General features: G+C 39.7%; 1 protein-coding gene across 1 annotated transcript in view; it reads right to left on the bottom strand.

The window, feature by feature from the left end:
• Positions 1-4,936: 4,936 nt before the first annotated feature.
• khdrbs2 (KH domain containing, RNA binding, signal transduction associated 2) overlaps positions 4,937-20,949 on the bottom strand; it is a 49,862-nt gene continuing 33,849 nt past the window's right edge. Inside the window, exons 5-9 of the mRNA XM_076077033.1 lie at positions 19,040-19,167; positions 16,856-17,039; positions 8,007-8,089; positions 7,172-7,230; positions 4,937-5,631 (exon numbers count right to left, since the gene is read on the bottom strand). Coding sequence (XP_075933148.1) covers positions 5,537-5,631; positions 7,172-7,230; positions 8,007-8,089; positions 16,856-17,039; positions 19,040-19,167 — 549 coding nt within the window. The 3' untranslated portion in view covers positions 4,937-5,536. The remainder of the gene's footprint in view (positions 5,632-7,171; positions 7,231-8,006; positions 8,090-16,855; positions 17,040-19,039; positions 19,168-20,949) is intronic.

Below are 20,949 nucleotides of genomic sequence, written 5' to 3'. Positions count from 1 at the left end.
TAAGCAGACAAAGATTAATTGCATGGTATTCTAATAGAAGACAGTAACAGCTGATACACACAATCGCCTCCTTACCTGTGAGTCATTTGTCTTCACCATCATGTTTCATGCTCCATCACCTTTCCTCTCATCTCTGAGTGCAACACATAAAAGTTTGATACAAACAGAACTTATCTTTATTTCTAGCACAGGACCAGATGCATAAGCACAAGTATTCACTAAATAGACGAATATGAATCCTATAATGAGTGCTGTGGCTGCATAAACAATGTAAGCAAATGTGATAAACCTGGCAAACCAACGAAAAAGAAACAGCTGCCAGTTCTTTTTATTGCGCCCGAGGCTGCAGACTAATGGACAAGAATCACCGTGGATCCATGTGTGGACTAATGGCAAAGAGATGTGAAAACAGCTGTAAAGTCTTTAAGCACCTTAGTCTCCATTCTTTGTGCAAAACAAGACAATGTACAATGAGTAACGGATCTTTTTTTTTGTTTATCCTTTTTGTAATCTGAATGTGAGAGTTCTATCAGTGGCATTCACTTCAAGAAAAGCACCAACATCCGTAGCAGGCTTTGGGATTTCGGCTCTTGGCTGGTGTCGAGCTGGCGGCGGTCTTGTTATGAAAATGGATCTGACAGCGCTTCTGGCAAAGGCTGCGTGAACATCACTGGCATACAAAGAGTGTCCATGCAACACGGTTAACTTCAAACTCAAAGGCGCAAATAAGCACAAGAGTTGGTTTTTAAGGAAGGACGGAGAATAGTTGAAAAGAGGAAATGATGTTTACAACTATTCATTATTCAATTATTTGATCATCATCATTTTTATTCTTGTCAGTTTCAGAACAAAAAATGTTTTTTTTTTTTGCATCTTTTTGCGTAAAGTCGACACAGCAATTCTTCATGTAACCTCAACAACCAATCGTTTTTAACTCAGGACCAAGGAATAATCATTTATCGTTAGGTACTTTATGGAAAACGGCTTGGAATACGTACCGAGCTACTCTCCTGACTGATGGCATGTCTGATGGCTGAGTGCAATCTTCGGTCCTCTGGGAGCAGATTCACCTGCCTTCTGCTCTGGAAAGAAGCGGTACAAAGTAGAAAATGCGATTTTGCAGAGTCGTGTTACAGTACTGCAGAGCAACACCGTCTAGTAATTGTACAACACAACTTCAACAACAGCAGCACTTCAGCACAGTATGATTCCAGCTTCATTGTGGAGGAAAAAACCCTCTATTAAACTCTATTATTTTGTTCCCAGGCAACTGGCACATCATCATACAATAATATACAGTACATACAATAAAGACTGTTGGATATGAATGGAAGCTGCTGTGCTTTTATCCCACTTTAAATGCTATATTGTTTTTATAAAGTTTTGATGAAATGTCTTTCATTAAATCTACAGTTTTGTTGATTCAGACAAAAGTAGATTGTTGCCCCTGAATTTGTTCATTTAATACAATGATTTAGCAGGAAGTAATGTCTTTTGTTTCCCCCAGCTCAGAATAACACCAAAGCACGCACACTTCCTCTTGTGACACTCGAGACTGTGTAATGTTGACGTCTGCAACTAACTATTGACTGACTCTTTGTTCTTGATTAAGTATTAACGACAGTAAAGCCTGCTGCAACAAGAAAACAGAAGTCCTAAGCTCTACATGTGTATTCATGTATCCATTCATTCATAATAATGCTATTATGATGACTTTAGTTTTGAAAGTTGTGTTGCCTTGCAGTCATGACTACAGCCCATTAAGAGGGATGACAATGTGGTGGGTGTTTTGGTAAAAATCAACATATTTGCTACATTACAGCAAAAAATAATATAATTTGAGGACAAATCATTGCATATTTGTACATGTAATAAATGGGAAGCCATGACTTATTGTATCTTCTAACTCTTGAGCACCGATATGAACAGCTATTGGTGCTGTGTCTTGCTCTTCTGGCTCAGCTTTGTTCATAAATCTTGTTGTGCGTTAACAGCACAAGTGTGCAATTAAGGTGTTATGCCATGAATACATTTCCAAGAGGAATTGCACCTTTGGAAAAATGTCAGAAGAAGAGCATGAATAATGAATAGGCCAGCAGGTATCTGTCCACGGGGATTAAGTAAGGCTGCATTTGCACAGCTATAAAACACACAAATAGGATTTATTGCAGAAACGGCATAAAGAAAAATAAGTGGTGCAGAAGAAATAAAAAACAAAGAACATTTATTTGACAGAAAAGAAGGTATGAAATAATAGGTACAGTAAATAGCATTTCTATTTAATAAACGAGTCCTACAGTTAGGTTTTCTACATTATGTATGTATAATGAATCTACCCAGCCATATTACACACACATACTTCTCCTCAAGCCAGCCTCGTGTAGTCACCACTCTGCCGTTCCACCAATCAGATGATTAATTACTTCTAATCACACTGCAGTTTTAGTACGATTTCATTTCCTTTATTCCTTTTGTTTCCATTATTTTAATTGCATATCCGTGCTTCATTGTGTTTTTAATGAGATGTCAGAGTTATAAAAAAGCTGCGTACTGTAGCACTCGTAGTTGATGTAAATGAGCTTTAATGGTGGGTTCAGGAGAATGTGCAGCGAGGTGGAGATTGTATTTCAATCCTTTGAGAGTGCGCACACAGTGAGACACAAGGAAACAATACTCTTAATCACCAAGCATAAATGGACAAGTTCAGTTGTAAAGTATGATTAAGTATGAAAATAAATTATTACTCGTTAAACACTGGAAAATAAAATCAATCAAGGAGGCCTAATGAGCTAAAGCTGCTGGTTTTCTGTGAGCTATGTCTCATTTAAAAGCTAGAAATAAATGATCTCAACAAAAGTGACCACAACTACTGTAATTTACAACGTGACAACGTGACAACGTGACAACGTGACAACGTGACAACGTGACAACGCTCCCGGTGAATATTTCCACTCACCTGTTACATTCGCCTCTGCTTTGCCCAAAATCACACACAAGTGTGTTTCTTTAACTGTAGAGAAAAACAAAACAATGTGTTAAGGAATATGTCACTTCTATGTCTCATCAACAATAAACAAGTACAGACTGACGGACTGCATGCAACGTAATATACAATTGATACGATACATAGCACAGAGCAGTCATTGCATTCCATCACTGTGAAAAAAGTAAACCAATTCAAGGTGTTATAAATAACATTTTATAGAAGTTTTTTTTTAGCAAATTGCTGGAATTTATCTCTATCACTGAGGTGATGTTTAGTTTGCCGGACATTATTTTAGTTTCATTTATTATTTCTTTTATCACAGTTTAGCTGAATTCCTTATGAACTATTTAGTTAGCGATATGAGTTTTTTTTTTATTTGGGGTTAAAAAGGGCAGGTTTACTTTTTTTTAAGTGGAAGTTAGCATTTTCCGATTAAACTAGTGTTATTATTATTAGGGTTACCTTCTTAGGGTTTAGTCTTCCTTTCAGTCCTGTGATCTACACTCTTAATGAGAGCCAGGCTTCAGACGGACTAATCACAAAACAGAATTAAAATCGCTATAATGGACTTTTACAGTTACAGTGCATGTACAGCCTTTTCAGGTTGAATGACAGAAATGCAAAAAGAGGTTAGCAGAGACATCGATGAGTCGGAAAGAGACACAGCACGCCGAGTGCATACTATCAGAGGGTGAATACCAAGATCTACATCCTGTATGGCCCATTGTGCTCTTCACGAGCCAGCCTCACACGCTGAGCGTATCGTTACAATATAGGAGGACGTCTTACCTCTTTTAACTCCATATCATTCTCACAGTCAATCAGTGTCTGTTTAATGATGTAAAACGTCACAGAATGGATTAAGGAGAGACATTTATTAGTTTCCAAATAAGAAAGTGATCAAAGAGTCAAGGACAATTGAGCAGGAATATAAATTATTTAGCAAATTAGTCATTTGGGACAGGTTTGTGGGCTTTCTTTATGAAACGAGTTAGCTGTTACCTGAAAGCAGATGTTCATGTTAACAAACAATTTATCGCTGCATAGCCTCCTATTTAGAGAGTCTTACACACTGCGTTGAGGTTTATGTTATTTTTATTAAATGCTTTATGTACAAATACAGATTACACACAGGACAAAGCACGCATTAGAAATGACACACTGTACATTGCTGATTGCTTTCAAACCAAGGAAAAGAATGTGTTTTGCACGTTAACGATCTCACATCTCATATCATTTAAAGTCACAGTATAACTTAGGCTAACTTTAGTCTGTGGTATCAACTCAGTTTTACCATGAAGTCATCAGAGGTTCATAAAGCAGTCAGTTATGGGGAAACTTGAGGTTCGATTTAGATTTCTGAACATTAAACATTTTTATAAGAATTGTTCAGGTCATTTAGTCACTTTGCATTCATGTCTTCATTTCTGGAAAAGGTTCGGTTTCCATCTGTTGCGTTCAGAGCAGTGTGTGGTTCTTAGAATGATTTTTTATTTTTTTTTTGCAAATCCTGTAACAAATTAAAGCCGCGGCTGGAATGAAACAGGAAGAGAAACTTCTGCAAACCAACAATGATCTGCAGACGCTTGAAAAGAACAAAGATGTATTTTCTCTAAGCCAAACAATGAATGCATTCGTGGTCTTGAAAAAGGTTATGTTTACACTGTCAGGTATTAGTCTGGACAAGATCCACTTAAACCAGGCTGAGCCCACAGCCAGACCAATCCGTGAACTACGGAGAAAGGTGATGGAGGTTGAAAAAATCCTTTTAAATCTGAAGTTACATTAGCTCTGCAGCTCTGGCCTGTTGAGTCATGTTGGGTGACCCACAATAAGCTGAGCTGGGTTTGTGTGCTGTTTTCGTTTAGGCTTCTAAATTAGAAAAAAACTGTCAATATGGGTGCAATCAAGGGTATTTGTCAAACTGCAGGGGCAACTAAAATGTGACTTTTGTGCCTTGTTGTTGTTGTCGGCCATGAGATGTCTCACAAATGTCACGACAAAAAGACAAGCCTGTTAGGATCACAGTCTGACAACTTTGACTCCGTGTTGTGTGTTGCAAAATTAGGACTCTGAGATCTCTAATCTGAGCATCTCGAATGGCAGAAATATTGTACAGGTGTTGGCTAATAAACCTTGATAATCACTGCATTAAAGGCAATGAAATTAAAGTAATTTGTCAACATCCGAGTCATAACTTAGATGAGAAAATCTGCAGTAAAAATGAAAAAAAACTACCGTCATTTTTTGGGATGGACAGAGGTGGAATGAAGGACATTTAAACAGCCATTTCTAAGAAAAATCTTCCTGTGCATGGATGAATATGGATGAAAGTTTATTTTCATTCCCTTTCTAGATTTGAAATAAAGGACTCTGTCCTCAATGAATAAATAATTGGTTAAGTTTGTAGATTTATGGGGTTCATTTTTATTTCAATTTCTAAAGGAGACAAACAAACAAAAAAAAAGCAGATGTTACAACATTTTATGAGGAATTAAAAAAAATATATATCAAAAGTTTAAAATTGGAGGTCACATATCTGGAGCACCTTCAGTATCTACCATAGGGATGCTTTCTGTAGCCCCCTCTTGTCAGCCGTAAAACTGGGGCTTTGAGGCTGGGACGGGCAGTCGCCCACTCCTCCTCTGCAAAGACAGTTAAACACACATTGTAGGAAGCTGCTGCATCCACCGTGCTGCCACAAAGTCAAACTGTGAGCTGGGGTATCGTATACTGTCCTCTCACAACCCATTTAACCAGAGACAAGAAAATTCAAGCGAGTAAATTCTGTCCCAGGTACTTTAGAGGCTTCTATCCACGGAAAATTAATTTCATAAGCACTTTGCCCTCTGTTGGACCAATACCGAGATCTGACTGTCAGCAGCGCCTTCCTCGGAGCCAAATTACATAAACACGGCCACCTCTGCTGCACGGCACATTGCACTGCTTCCAAATAAGAAAGTGTTTATGGAGCAGAAAATCAAATCATTGCCCCCTTGGTTTTTGGTTTGGTCCGACCTCAACACCCTGGTGCACAATTCATTGTGCTGGAAATGAATGAGCCTGCAAACCCGCTGTGGCAACCGGCTTATCGCCGCTGTCATGTGACAACCTTGTAACTCCACTTTTGGTCATTTATTTTTTTTAACATTTTAGTTTAAATGGAAGCTTTTCATTTTGAATAACCATTTTGAGGACATTCACATACTCTTTTGCTTCTCTGACAGCAGTGTTGTGTGCACAGCAGAGGTTACTAAGCCAATAGTAACAGCTTTTCTGGAGGAAGCCTATGAGGGCATATATCCAAAAGGCAAAACACTTTTTTTTACAGCGGGCATCGGTTAGCCCCCTGAGCTTCCACTGGCACATTTACTGTTCGAGTCAAATGCAGCTCGTAGCCAGGAAGGTAGGAGGGGTGATGCATGCAGGAGCGGCCCCCTCGGTGACAATGGTTTGAAGTGGGCTGGAACCACAAGGCGTTTTCATTTGTCTCTCTGCTTCACAACATCTTTTAAATATCAGCCCTACAGTAGCAGTCCGGATTGTGTGGCAGAGACTTGGAATGAATTGAAATAAGGTCCAAGGATGTTTCTTAAAAAGTCTGTTTTTAAAATCATACATTGTGTCTACAGATGTGACTAATTACATTAAACAATAGACTCGAATGACTGTTGCTTTTGTGAAATATTACCGGCTTAATGTCGGGGATAGCACTGGAAAACGTTTTAGCTGACTAGTTGTTATCACACACTGAATGCGTTGCAGATATTGCTTTAGTGACTATACTGATGCGAATAGATATTGTACAACCTAATGCTGGACAGTCATGATCAAATAACCTACCAATTTATTATTTTTTCAATTATCGGACTAATTGTTTGGTCAGAAAATCATGAAAAATCACAATCACAATTTACTAAAGCACATGGTGACAAATTGCTTTTTTGTCTGACCAACACTCCAAAAACCCAAAGATGTTCAATTAACGATGATATAAAACTTATCAAATAACCAACTAACTGTTTAAGCTCTAATTGTGTGATGATGACCGTTTTCCTTTTGCTACGTTAGACGTAGAGAACGAGAAGGGACGACGACTCGTGAAAAAGAGCGTGACGCGTATTTGGATCGACGTTCAACTCACAAAAACAAAGTTCTCCTTCGTACAGGATAAGCAGTACTTACCATAGTTGTTGTAGGATTCATCACTGGTTCCATGTCTATATTCATAATATTCTGAAATGCTAAATAGACAGAATAACATCAGTCAAAATAAATTTTTGTAAAATGAGGAAAGATGGAGAAATGTTTTGTTTAGGTAAATAGTATTTAAAGTATACATAAGGTTGGCATTATTCTATATTTTCCTTATCATCTACAAATACCGTCTTTAAAAACAGCTCACAAATCTATATTTTTAAAAATATATATAAGGCTACGTTATTTCCTGAAACAGCTTTTAGCAAACATTCCTCAAACGGGTGTAAATCGTGCATTTGTCGGGGACTATTTTCCGCTGTGGATTAATACACATTTGGTGCTCCAGTGAGTATTTACATCAGCAGGACAGTGTAAGTGGGATTAACTACAGTGCTAATGTTGCTCACTGATGTGTTTTTAATAGTTTTTGGACGACAATGGAGCTCATGGCGCAGAGGACTAAGATACATCAGATTTCGGATGGACAGATGATACTGTTTTTGCCTGTTCTTTCTGAGTTGTTGACAATAAGAAACATAAATATCACCAGGCTGATCCTTTATCAAATTATATGTACAAAGGGTCCTAATTCATGGTTCAGATTTAATGTTCTGTGTAAACAAAGTAAGTCAAGTGGAGGTCTTAATGTCCTATTACTGAACATATGTCATGCTGAAACGTACAGCTGGTCACAGTGGACCTTTCACAGGCTGTATTGTAAGTAAACATAGACAGATGGTGATTGGAAAAAACGTGCTTTGTTGTTTTATTTGTTGTCTGTGTGTGTGTGTGTGTGTATCTGTGTGTGTGTAAACGTCACCTCTTTGACGGATTGCTGTAGTTATCCTCATAGGTTTCGTAACTCTCGTCATCATATTCCCCACCATACCCATCATCGTAGCCCTGTGAGAAAACACGCAGTTAGCATTAAAGTCTCCTCATCTCTATCCAGTCTAACTGGTTAGAGGTGAATATAAAAACAATCAATACCTAGCTCCTCAGGCAAAGTCCATTACTTTGTGTCCATAATAAGAGAGGAAACAGGGGGAAAGAAAATCATGTCTAACAGAGAATATTGATTAAGGCTTGCAGGAGAGCATCTCTCACTAGTGGAGCCTAATAGACACCTCCTGAGTCTTAAACCACAATATGGATCTCAACTCTTGATAAGTAGCTACTCGAGAAACAAACACAAAAAGCCAGCGAGTAACTGCAGTCGTGTTTAATAACGGTAAAAATCGCAAAACAGCATGCAGCAAACAGGCAAAGACTTTCTGAATGCTTTGCAGAATGTCTCTCCTCCAACATTGCCTCCTCTTAGCATTGGTTACCACATCTGTGCAGCTGTGAAACAGGTAAAACACCTATACAGCGTATTACACTTGTAAAACACATAGCACTGTTGTTCCCTCCAGACACAGAAGAAACATCCTCTGTTGTGTTCGACGGGGAAACTGAGACATTATCAGTATTGCAAACTAAAGTAAGTAAGTAAGCGGCAATAAGCTGTCAACATGTAGGTTTTTTTTTTGTCTGCAGTGTAAATCCTGTTGCAAATATCGGTGTTGAGCCTCAGACTGTTTTTTTCCGCCCCAGTAATCCGGTTAATGAGTTCCATCTACAGAGGACTCAACCAAGTTATGCAAGTAACCTGGTTTTGGAACAATATCAAGTAAACATTGATAATTGTGGCATGTAAACAACTTACTCCTTTCACTTTGGAGTTTTTCCACCTGTATAAATGTTCACATAATCGATTGAGGATCAGCAGCTCTTTCCTATGTATTAGACGCTGAAGTCGCTGCTCCTTTTCATATTTTTTTTTATTACTGGTGGACTTGATGGTATAAAAAACCCACTGGGGACAGGTTGGACATGTTCCTCTCACTTTTCAAAATCCCATTTTGGTCCATGTCACTTTTACAGTTTCAGTTGATTTACTCCTAAAGTCTCTTTAATAAACAGGCCGACATCTTTTCACTGTCCTGTTGCCAAAACCCAGATCAGGAGAGGAGTTGATATGCTTTCAATTATGACTGTGCACTCACAGCGATTAAGTTTTATGAGCAGGAGCGAGTGCTCTTGGGCGTTAATGCCCTGGCTGGAGTTTTTTTATTAAACTAAAGAAATAATTGATCCTATGTTTGTTTATTTATAGTTCGTACACTCCTAAAAGTATTCTGGAATTGAACATAAATCAAAGATACGGCACTAAAGGACGCATGCCCCTTATACAGAAAGAGCATTATTCACCATAAACTATTCATCATCAGGACTCTACCAAGGAAACTACACATTGTTATTGGTCAGTACAATAATAAAGCAGCAATTTACATTACATTACTAATTTATCTAGGGATAATCAATCTCAGCGGACCAAAGGTGCTCGTAAACAGCTTAACCTGAATAACTCCTTCACTGGAGCAGGGCCAAGGTGCAGCTGTAGTCTGCTCTTGTAATTGTTGGATCTTGCTCATTGAAAGACATTTAGTGGAATTTGAAGTGCGTACGTTTCTTTTCCATCATGATCTAATCTCTTCTAATCCTTTCCTTTAAAATCAAGCTCCACCGTGATGCACACAAGTGCTCACTTTCTTTGAGCGATCGCCTACATTTTAAATCGGCAGAATGAAATTTGTTGAAACTGCAGTGAAGCTGGATCATGCCAGACGTGGTTTCAACAGCCTATTATTTCTGTCTGCCTGTAACAATGGAGTAATACCATTTTGCTGTTGATGTGGCTGCTTTTGGTAACGTTTGTAACACCAGAGCAGACGCATCAGTGTGAAGGACACAAAGGAAATTACATTCAAGGCACTTGAACACACTCTCCCTCTCCTTTCGGGTAATGCTGAATCCAACAGCTCTGGTTCCTGTGTGGCTTTATTTGTGCGAACATGAATTTGACTAAATTAAAGTTAGGGATTATGTCAGGGATTAAGTTGTTCAGGGGATCCAATACTTCTCATTTCCTTCTCTACAAAGAAAGAGTCAGAGACCTGCGTATCTCAGTAATTGACTGTTTTGTTAGCAATCCCATATGACAAATCGCTCCACACTGGACTGTAAATGTAAAGCGATCGGTGGATTCATTCCAGTCAAATGAATTCTAAAAATAAACCTTCAGTCATGGTAAAGAATCACAGGACTAAAAAGTAATATAAAACTTGAGTTCTTTAGAGCATTTTCTTTAGCAATGACCTGTAATAATACACAGCCCTAATAAATAGTGCATGACTTTTGTAGCAGCACTTTTGGTTTTGCATCTTTTTCTTGGTTTATTTTTTGGAAAAATGATATTTCAAATGAACTATTACGGTATGTAGATGTGTCGAAATGCGTCACGACAAATTAGAGTGGTGGCATTTGTGATGCCACCCGAGCTATCCCCATGAAAACCAAACATCTATGTGCCGAGGAAGACAATGAAACTGAAGTACATGCGTGACTGGTTCTAGACGACAGGATTTGTATAAACAACACAATGTGTAAATACATGCTGTGACTATTTGCTGTTTTATTTACTGGGTTGAATTGTCTGACAGGGAGACTACAGATAAGCAATGTTAGGGAGAAGCAAAGCAGTGCAACACATGTTCTGTATAATGAAACCTTAATTCAGCGTCAGTTCAAAGACGTTCATCACACTCTGGTTTATCTCTCTGCTGACCTCAGTATGAGTTTGACCAACAACACAGACAACAAGGTGCTATGGTGTAAATAGTCCGGCTACTAATTAATGAGGCTGAAGTCCTCGAGTTTGACTCTCATCTGTAAAAACAATTAACGCCGGTCCTTCTTCAACAAAGGCAGAGGAAATAAATCAAATGTTAACATAAGGGTGGAGAGTCCTCGCTCAGTGTAATTAGGACAGCGAGAACCTAAAGGCCCTTAGCACTGTGCTTCATTATCAATTGACAACCTGTATGTCCCCTGACAGTGACTGATCTTCTTAGGGAGCTGCCTGTGAATGCGTCTGCACGCAGCAGAATGGGGAGGAAAATGAGATTTGCAGCCTTTTGTCTCAGTGAATAGATGCTGCTCTTCACTGCTCACCTGCAAATTCAATCAGCGTGAGCCTTCTGTTGCCGGCTACACGCATATGAGTTTACTTTTGAATATATTTTCTCAACTCGTGTCGTGTTTAAATTTGAGAAAAAGGGCACGGGTAATAATATTTCGAGAATAGTGAATTAAACAAAATCATGTTTGTCATAGTGGCTCAACAGAGGCTCAAGAACAGACATCTGAAGACTTCTCAGTCTTCAGATGTCAAATATTGTAGTTCTTGGTGGGCTTCAGTCCCTGATGATGCGACTGCCGCTATTATGCATTCTACCGGAGTTTTTCTTCTGTTAAATAATCGAGTGGAAGTGTGTGTGTCACACATCTATTTTAATAAACAGGAGAGTTCTGCATGGACAATTTCCATAATTAATCTAACGAATGTGAACTCAGCAGTGCATCTGAACCCATTGTTGTAAAGCAATTACAGCAGATGTGCATAAAGGTGGCCTGAGAAACTGCTCTCATTCAAGATATATACAGAAATCTCACGCATCTTTTATGTTCACGAAATAGATGATATGGAGAGAATGTTTCCCCCCATTTCAAAAGGGTGTCCTTTTGCTTTTTCCACAGTAGATAGATTAGATTTTTTTCTTCAAAGCCTCCCAAAGCTCTGTGTTTAATCACATTATGGCATTTCCCGCACGGCCTCGGTATGGTTGCAGGGCTCAGGTTTTAAATACCAAGCTATGCGTTTCAATTTTTACCAGCAATTTGTACAATTCATGGTCTTGCTGTCAGGGACAGAATCCTGCATCACTCTCCAGATCCCTCTCTTCTGTCATCATGCTCCGACATTAAAAGATAAGATGTGATCCAGATGGGATTTGATCTTTAACATTAAACTGGGGCCATGGTCCCAGCCTATACAAAATGCCATCAATCACATCTTTAATCTCCTTCCGCTCTCCCTTTGCACTTTTCTCACAGAGGAACTTATACTGATTACAGTGAAATGTCTCACTGCGCTCAACGCTCAGAGGGGACCAGTTTGCACTCTGGGATGCTTTCACTTCCAGAAGAACAGTTGTACTGCTGTGATATAGAGTTTACATATAGTCTACAGAGCACCACATTGTTGGGTCTCTGTCTAAAGTACTCCCACACTTTAGAGGAGTCTGGGCGAGGTGTGTCAGCTGCAGCTCTGGGGGAATGCACGCCTTGAACGGGCGCAGACATTCTTGCGACTTGCCGATGCAGCTTATGCAAATCGGTGTATTTGTGTAATCAATGACATCGATTATGTCGACGAATCGGCCCTGCCTTTCTATGAAGCTCTATGGCACGGAGGAATAAGACAAATCAGGCTTTGGCTACACAGACGATACTTTTTAGTATTCATTTATTGTTTGTTTTGTTTTTTCAATGGGATTTGTTGACAACAACACACAGGTAAAATACCTACAGCCTTATCCTTTATCATCCGTAATAAAAAAAAGATCTCAGTCATTTTGTACTTGAATTCTTTCACAGCATTATGTCAAAACAACACTGAGGAGTGCAAATCTGTTTTTGCTTTTGGCAAGGCTGTTTTATATGGTTTCAGAAACTGTTCGACGAGTGAAGTATCGCAGCACTCTGTACACCTGAAAGGCAAAAACCTAACTTGAGTCGTTGCAGAAACAAACTCCACTCCAGGGTGAACATGGTGCTGATGTAGAGGATGCAGCAAGGTGAGATTCTGTGTGAGAAAGATAACACCAGATGTTCATGAATTAAAGAGCAACTACAATTACCGCCTCACTGTTGTATTCCTCCGCCAACCATTTCACATGTCATCGCTTCATTATTTTAACCTGTTTGACGTTTGTGTGAAATTGTCACAATCTTGAGTTATGTGATTGTGAGGTCACGGTGACCTTTGACCTACCAAATTCTGATCAGTTCATCTCTTGGTGCAAGTGGACGTGGTTACTCTGTATTTGTGTGCATGCATGTAAATGTAGACGGTGTATAGCTGCACATATTTATTCATTTATCTTCTCTGTTATTTCACTTATAACTGTTATGTTCATTTTAGACTAAATGTCTTAATTAAAAGAGAAAACAGGTATTAAGAAAGGTATAATCTCTTATATATTATTATATACTATTTATTTATTGAATGACCAGAAAACAAGCTATTTTGTGATGTATATCGTTATCGAGATAGGAATTATATATACTATATTGCCCAACACTACTCCAGACGTCTCTGATAGTCGTATCGTGTTAAAGGATAATGGACCAGACAGACAGACAGACAGACAGACGGACAATCGGAAAACATAATGCCTCTGGCCACGGCTGTCATGGAGGCATAAAAAATGCTACATGATTACTACCAGCTTCCTCATTCTTCCCATTTAAGTTTTAAATCAATACCCCCCTCGATTAGAGATGATTATGGACGTTCTCACCGTATCACTTTCATGAAACGGACGGACGGTTTGACAGAGTCCATCAATCAAAGGTCTCTGGAGAAATCTACAGGTACACGATACCTTTTTTTTTTTTTCCCCCTACAGACAAATACAGGATGTCGCAACAAAGGGAAATCTATTGCTGCTGATGTCTTATTGTGTTTCAGCAGATTGTACAGCATCTTGTAAGCTCAGTGATTGAAAAGGCAAACAAACCAGGTCCTTTTGTATAAAGAGGTCGGGCTACATTCTGGAAACATTCTTGAAGAAAATTGTGTAATGTAGTAGGAAAAAAAAAAGAAAAAACGAAGCAAAGTGAGATATGAGGGAAGAAAATGTTCAGGACAAACTCATCTTTCCATAATCCCCTAGTCTCTGCGCTCCCACCCTTCTTTCCAACCTCCAATTACAAAGAGAAGAAATGCCTCGCTTTTTACTCCTCAGAAATATACAGGCTCTACATCAGAACTCAATTTGGTTTGGTAATGAGACTGCGCTTGTGCATTTCCCCATGCAGACAGCCCAATCTTCAATTGCCAGCACACACGGGGGCTTTGCTTAGCAGGAAGGCTCTGAGGAAATAGACTGGTAAAAGCGTTGCCTTTTTTCATTTGGATGAAACTTAGAGCTCACCGTGTGTAGGCTTTTCAAAATGACCTTGAGATATTCTCAAGATCTGAGGACAGGCACACTTTTAACTGGAGCCTTGAGTATTTCTTTGTGCGGATCCCCGGCACTATTTCAAGTGATGTGAACAAAGATTTCATAGACCACTGGTCAAGGTAATCCCCACTCCTCCGAAAAGAATATTCTCTTTGTTTGCATGTAAATGGAATTCACAGTGCAAAGCTTCACGTGTCAGACAAATTACTTTGTTTGTATGACACTCCACTTCAAGGTAACTTATAGTGATGTTGTAAAGCACATGTTTATGCTATATATATATATATCTTTTTTTTTATAGGTTTTAACCAACTATAAAACCACATTTACTTTCCTGCAGTTGCCACTTTGTAGGCAGCCGTTTTATTTCACCACAGAATGAACATCTACTAGCTGCAAGCAGGCGCTGATTTAATAGCTCATTCCGGGCACTGACATCTGCTGCTGTTACACTTTCAATGCACAAGTGACCAAATTCACATCGCGCCAAAACATGTTTGCTTTTCACTTGTCCTATAGAGATGACTTTCTGACATCAGAATGTCAATGCTTTCTGGCATCAACCCTTTTGTTTTAGACTGTCGGTTCTTTTTTTTTTTTTTTTACTGGACGTTTTACCACATCAAGTAAGGTGACATTTATATCAAACTAGATGAAATAAGCAACAGACATTGAAATCACCATATGCTATGCAATATGCAATTAGTTTGGAAAAATGAGTTTGCAACGTTCCAGATGCACAGCAGTTAGAAATAGCAGCTATCAGAGCAAGTGATGGAGAGATTTGTCACAGCAAATACAGCTGAAAGCTGATACATCTCGCACATCTCGTACGTCTCAGCCCTCAATGCAGTCTGACCTGAACTCAAATCTGTCAGTACAGTGAAAGATGCTTCGCTTACAGCTTTTTGAAGACAGGGAAAGCTAGCTGTGTTTGGGACTAAAGTGGCACAGGTGAAAAAGAAAGTTCTTGAGACAAAACACTCCTCTTTAAAGGCAGCAAAGATACTTCAAGGACTAAGAGAGTTAAATGGAAAAAACGGAATCATTGGATGATGCTGTGTGTGCATATTTTAAATCCTTGAAAGCCTGAGCTGACTTCAATTTTGAACAGAAATTTTGCCTCTTTACACAACTCCAATGGATTTGAAATTAAGCACTCAATATGTGGTTGAAATGTAGACTTTCAGCTTTAATTCAATGGAAAAAAATCACAATAACCGTTTAGGAATTACAGCCATTTTTAAATAGCCTCCCACATTTTCAGAGGCTCAAATGTAATTGGACAAACTAACATAATTGTGAATATAATCATTCTTTTTAATACTTGGAGGAAAATCATTTTGCAGTCAATGATTGCCTGAAGTCTGGCACCCACAGACATCACTAAACGCTGAATTTCCTCCCCTGAGATGCTTTGCCAGACCTTTTACTGCAGCCTCCTTCAACTGATGCCTGTTTGTGGGTCTTTCTGCCTTCAGCTTTATCTTAAGTAAGTGAAAAGCATGCTCACTTGGGTTGAGATCAGGTGACTGACTTGGCCATTGAAGAATATTCCATTCCTTTGCCTTGAGAAGCTCTTGGGTTGTGTTCACAGTCTGTTTTAGGCCGTTATCCATCTGCACTGTGAAGCTCCATCCAATCAGTTTTGTAGCATTATGCTGAATCTGAGCAGATAGTTTAGCCCTACACACCTCAGAACTCATCCTGCTGCTTCTATTAGGTGAGACATCACCAATGAACACCAGTGACCCAGTTCCATTGGCAGCCATACATGCCCATCCAAAGCACTGCCTCCACCAGGTTAGACAGATGCTGTGGTTTGTTTCAGATCATGAGCCGTTCCTTTCCTTCTCCACGCTTTTCTCTTCCCATCATTCTGGTACAAGTTCATCTTGGTTTCATCTGTCCAAAGAATCTTTTTCCAAAACGGGTCAGGCTTTTTTAGATGTTTTCTGGCAAAGTCTAATCGGGCTAATACCTGACTGTATCTTTGGTTTAAAGAAGAAGAGAAAATGATCCCTACATTGTGATTTCTTTCCACCACAACATGCAACTACATTCGACTTCATACTAACTTACCAACAAAAGATGAAGATAATATATTCTTATCACCGTTTAAAGGTACGGTGTGTAGGATTTGGCGGCATCTAGCGCTGTGGTAGAGGCCACGTTCATATTATGTTACATTTTTTGCTAATAGATCCCCCGAAATGCTACACTGGCCCTTTAAGTCAAGCAAGCAAATTTCAATATTATGCTGATATAAATGAAAATCAAGGGTGGCTTGGATCCAAAATCATTCTAAAAAAGTTTGGTATGCTTTTAAAATTAATTAAATAAAATATATATTTCATTCATTTCCTGCTTGCCCTAATTTTTCAAACACATGTCCCTGAACGCCCTACCTCTCCGTGTAAAGCAAGACTCCTCCAGATCACAGGGAAGGGGATTAAACAAGTCTGACTTACACACAGTTCAAGTAAAATTATTATCAGCCATACTTTTCACTGTGTGCAAAGAGGATTGGACTCACATATTCGTCGTATGATTCATGTGTGACGGCTAACAGCAGGGGCCTGTATCCTGCGCTCCCCGCTGCCCCCCTGGCCCTCGGGGCTTGCACCTCCCTCGTTGAAACAGCCGCGGGAAGTTTGCTGTGCGTCGCTGCCGCTGTCCCCCGAGGGGCGGCTGCACTCCTTCCTGTGCCTCTGTGGCCCCTGGTAAAGCAAACAAGCAGACAAACATGCCGTCAGTTCGCCTTACTAATCTCACTCCACACAACGTTTCAAGCTGCAGTGATTTCAGAGGAAAAAAGTGGAGTGAAGACATTAAGAAATCTGTTAAATCCCTCTTATCGCTGCATATGTGCAGGCTGCCTCGGTCGCTGGTTGTCATACAGTGAAACACAAGATAAGCATAACCTCTGCTGGCACCGAGGTAGATCTTGTAATGATCAGAGGGCTCAAGAGTGTCACTTTGTGTCTTTGTCAACTCTGCAAACATGCCTGTGGGACTGCACGCTGCGTGGTTCTTTCAATAACACGGCGGAGCAGTGCCTAGCATGTGTTTGTCCAAAATTACACCTCCATCTGCCTGAAGCTGCAGAATACACTCAGGTTGTAGTAGAGAAAGGCCGATGGACAGGCTTGAGGAATTTAAGGTGGACTGTTTCTTTTATGGAGGTGTGACTGTCCAGTAGCAGAACCACATGAACACCACAGGGTTTGAAGGGTGGATTTAGCATCGCAAAGCCGTCTATTGTCTGCTAACTTAGCATTTTAACAGCAGCATGATGTAGGTGGGCTAGGATACCCTTTCTTCCTCTGGCACATCCTTCACTAGGTAGCAGCTCATTGTGATCCAAAAATACAGACACTCAAAGGGGAATTACTGGTGCATATTTTTCATGGAGATTTACAATAATCGCTTATCGTTGCGCCACAAGGGGAAAATCTAGGTAGAGAAGTGGTGGTGGTGGTGACTTTAAATTGTGAGCGTCCCATGTTACTGCAGGATTTAGCTCATCCATATGTGCTGCCTGAATTAGGCCAGGCTGTCATGGCAAACTGTGCCTGCATGGTTACTCCTGAGGGACCGCCACGTCTCAGGTAGATTACGGACAGTTTGCTCTAGACACGAACTTAAAAGGAGTCTGTATGAGGCCCGCGTTTCACACGAGCAGCTGCATGCATGGCTAAGCCAATCAAATGCTCTCTGACAGTATACGTGTTTCTGTAGCTGGTCCTGCCTGCATCCTAAAATCCCCTTGAGCTACAGAACAGTACATGGAAATCAAGTAATATGTGAGTTATGAAGAAGACATAACTGGGGGAAAAATTTATTGAAAGGGACATACTGTTTAAAACTATCAACTACATGAGAAGGAAGAGAACGAATAACACGTTTATATGAATTATTCATATGTTTGCCAGGGAACCAATTCATCTGAAATTCACCATGAAGGTGGCTACATCCTTCTATATTATTAAAGCATGTATTCACAACACTGCACACCAACATTTTGTTTAGAATGTGTCATATTGCCGTGAATAACAAATGTGTGGGGTTGACTACTTTTGGATAGTTGCACAACTGATTTAGTTGCACAACCTGCGTATGATATCAACAGTTGTATGGTAAGTTCTATGTCTCTAAAGAGAACTTCCCCCCTTCTTCTCAACTTAAATTAGAGAAACAAGTCATTAGCCTTAACCAGGGGGGATGTCTCCAAAAACATTTTGAAAAAACCTGCATATCAGTCGTTTGATGTTTGAGTTTGTCAACCGGAAAAAAAAGAAATACAGGTTTTGAACATTTTTAGACTTTTGGATATAGTATTTTGCCAATATTATAATTTGATTCATGACTCATTCTGTGTTATCCGTTATGAGTTATATTTTTCCACAAAGATTCAGTGCCAAAAAGAGTACAGTGCCAAAATAAGAGTTTCTTGGTGGCACTTACAAAAACTGCCGTATGTACACAGATGTCATTCTTCTACTTCCAAAGAAAAATGATTGTCAAGTCTGAGAAAATAGCCCTGATGATAAATACCCCTTTACCTTTATACAAATGATTAGTCTTACCCTTTAGGACAAGTGTTTCAGAAGTGTATTGAGATGAAGACTGTTGTTGAACTAAATGTTGCACTTTAAGATGCCCTGATTATTGTGTTCACAAAATACTCAGAGCCCTTTTCTTTGACGCTGTGCTTTACCCCGTGGATGCTGCGGTTGCTGGTCGTACGCTCCTCCCCTGTGCGCTCCTCCCTCTGCCCGACTCGTCGGAGCCATTGAGCAAGGAGAGCTCTCTCAGTTGCTCCTGTCTGATCTCGTCATTGTAGTCCTGCGGGAAACAAAACACAGCAGGTCTGAAAAACAAGGGCATTTGTCTTCCGACTGCAACAGATGCTCGCAACAGCAGCAAATGTCACGTAATCTAAATGGTCTTGACGCACACGGGAACCACATGGCGTTGCTGAGCGTTGAATACTCAATGAGGAATGTTCTCTTTTGCTTTATGTTTGGACGCTTAATGCAGCAGAGTGATTAGTGAAAACAATAAATATTCCTCAAATATAGATGTGGATTCATTGGTAGCGGTAGGTTTGTTTGTTTGTTTGATTTTTAAAAAAAGGGGAAAACATATTTTCTGTTAAGGGGTTGGCAGAACTAGTGTGTGAGTTTTTGACAAATTGCCTTCCGGATGACTGGAAGACAAAATAACCAACGTAATCTGATTTCCACATAATTTCCCAAACCCGTATGTTGAGAAGAACGAGGACATGAAAGGGAAATTACATTTAAAAAAAACCTACTTGTCGCTTTCGAGCAACAGAAAAATATAGTCGGCACACATGCCGGTAATTGACAGTTTCAACAACTTTGTGGGGAATATTGTTATCTTGTGATTCTGAACCCATTTTTCCTCAACACGTTATCAAACATCACACGGCTCATTATGCAGCAGATAGGGGAGTGGACAAAGCAATATTCATTATCTTGTCATTGCTGACAGATAAACAGGCTTATTTCTCAGGAACACATAAGCAAAGCCCACACGATTTGATACCTCGGGCAAAATGTTTTCTTTTTTATATTGACAACAAAGCGACAGAGGCAGCAACCAACCAACCCTCAGTGTTTTTGACAGCCACATTTTGTGACTTTGTTGGGTCTGTCTGACTGTATGACTGGGTGTCAGGTACTGGAATGAGAGCAAGAAAGCCTGAAAACCTTCTGTCAGGTATTTGAAAATATATAAAGGTCGCCGTAGACAAAGCCGGACCGACGGCTTAGACCCAGTGTGCAAGAGTTTGTTTCCAGAAGTGTGAGACCGTTCAAGAGTTGAAAACAAATTCTCCTGGTCTGCATGAATTTTTCCAACATGGAGTGAATGACATCTTTGTGAGAGCGTTAATCCGACCAGTAAATCAACTGCACATTAATTCACGCGGTGTTATTCTGCGTAGAGTGCGTTGATAAGTGAAGGACAGACCGTTAATGGGTGTGCAGGCTCTGTTGGAGGGAGATTACAGCTCACACATACACTATAATCTAGGCTTTCTGGTGAATTGTGTCACCCTTTACTTTCTTTAATGCCTTCTATTCATGCTGCTCTATGTATTTCCATTATATATCTATAAGCCCACCTACACCACACAAAGTCATGAGGATATCACTGCAGAGTGTTTGCCCACTCACTGATTTGCATGTTTGTCACTGAATGTAATCAGATCTTTAACAAAAGCCGATTATTAGAATTAAATTATTATGTGTGACGGGCAAAAACTGTAAACTTGCATATTCATACACCTTGCACATGTAATACCAAACTTCAGCCTCATTGTCACATTATGCCAGCTGTCCTTCCACAGTAATAGGATAGGTGCCATACAGGGACCATATGATGAACAGATTTTGACTCACAGAAGAAGAAGGAGAAGAAAAAAAATCCTCACGGCAGATTCCCAAAACACTTGACACACTGCACACATGTGCTTCTCTTGTTAATGAACTAATAGGGCCCACAGCGTTCTGATGGTTTGAAGGAGACCGGCAGGGCTTTTAATTGGAAAGCTGGCAGCATATCCAAAGCACAACAAATCTGCCAGAGCTTGTAAAAGTT

The sequence above is a fragment of the Anarhichas minor genome, unplaced genomic scaffold (assembly GCF_050575085.1).
Source record: "Anarhichas minor isolate MPS153535 unplaced genomic scaffold, ASM5057508v1 ptg000058l, whole genome shotgun sequence".
Lineage (NCBI taxonomy): Eukaryota > Metazoa > Chordata > Actinopteri > Perciformes > Anarhichadidae > Anarhichas > Anarhichas minor.
The sequence above is the reverse complement of the archived record's forward strand: the minus strand, read 5'-3'. Positions and strand labels throughout refer to the sequence as shown.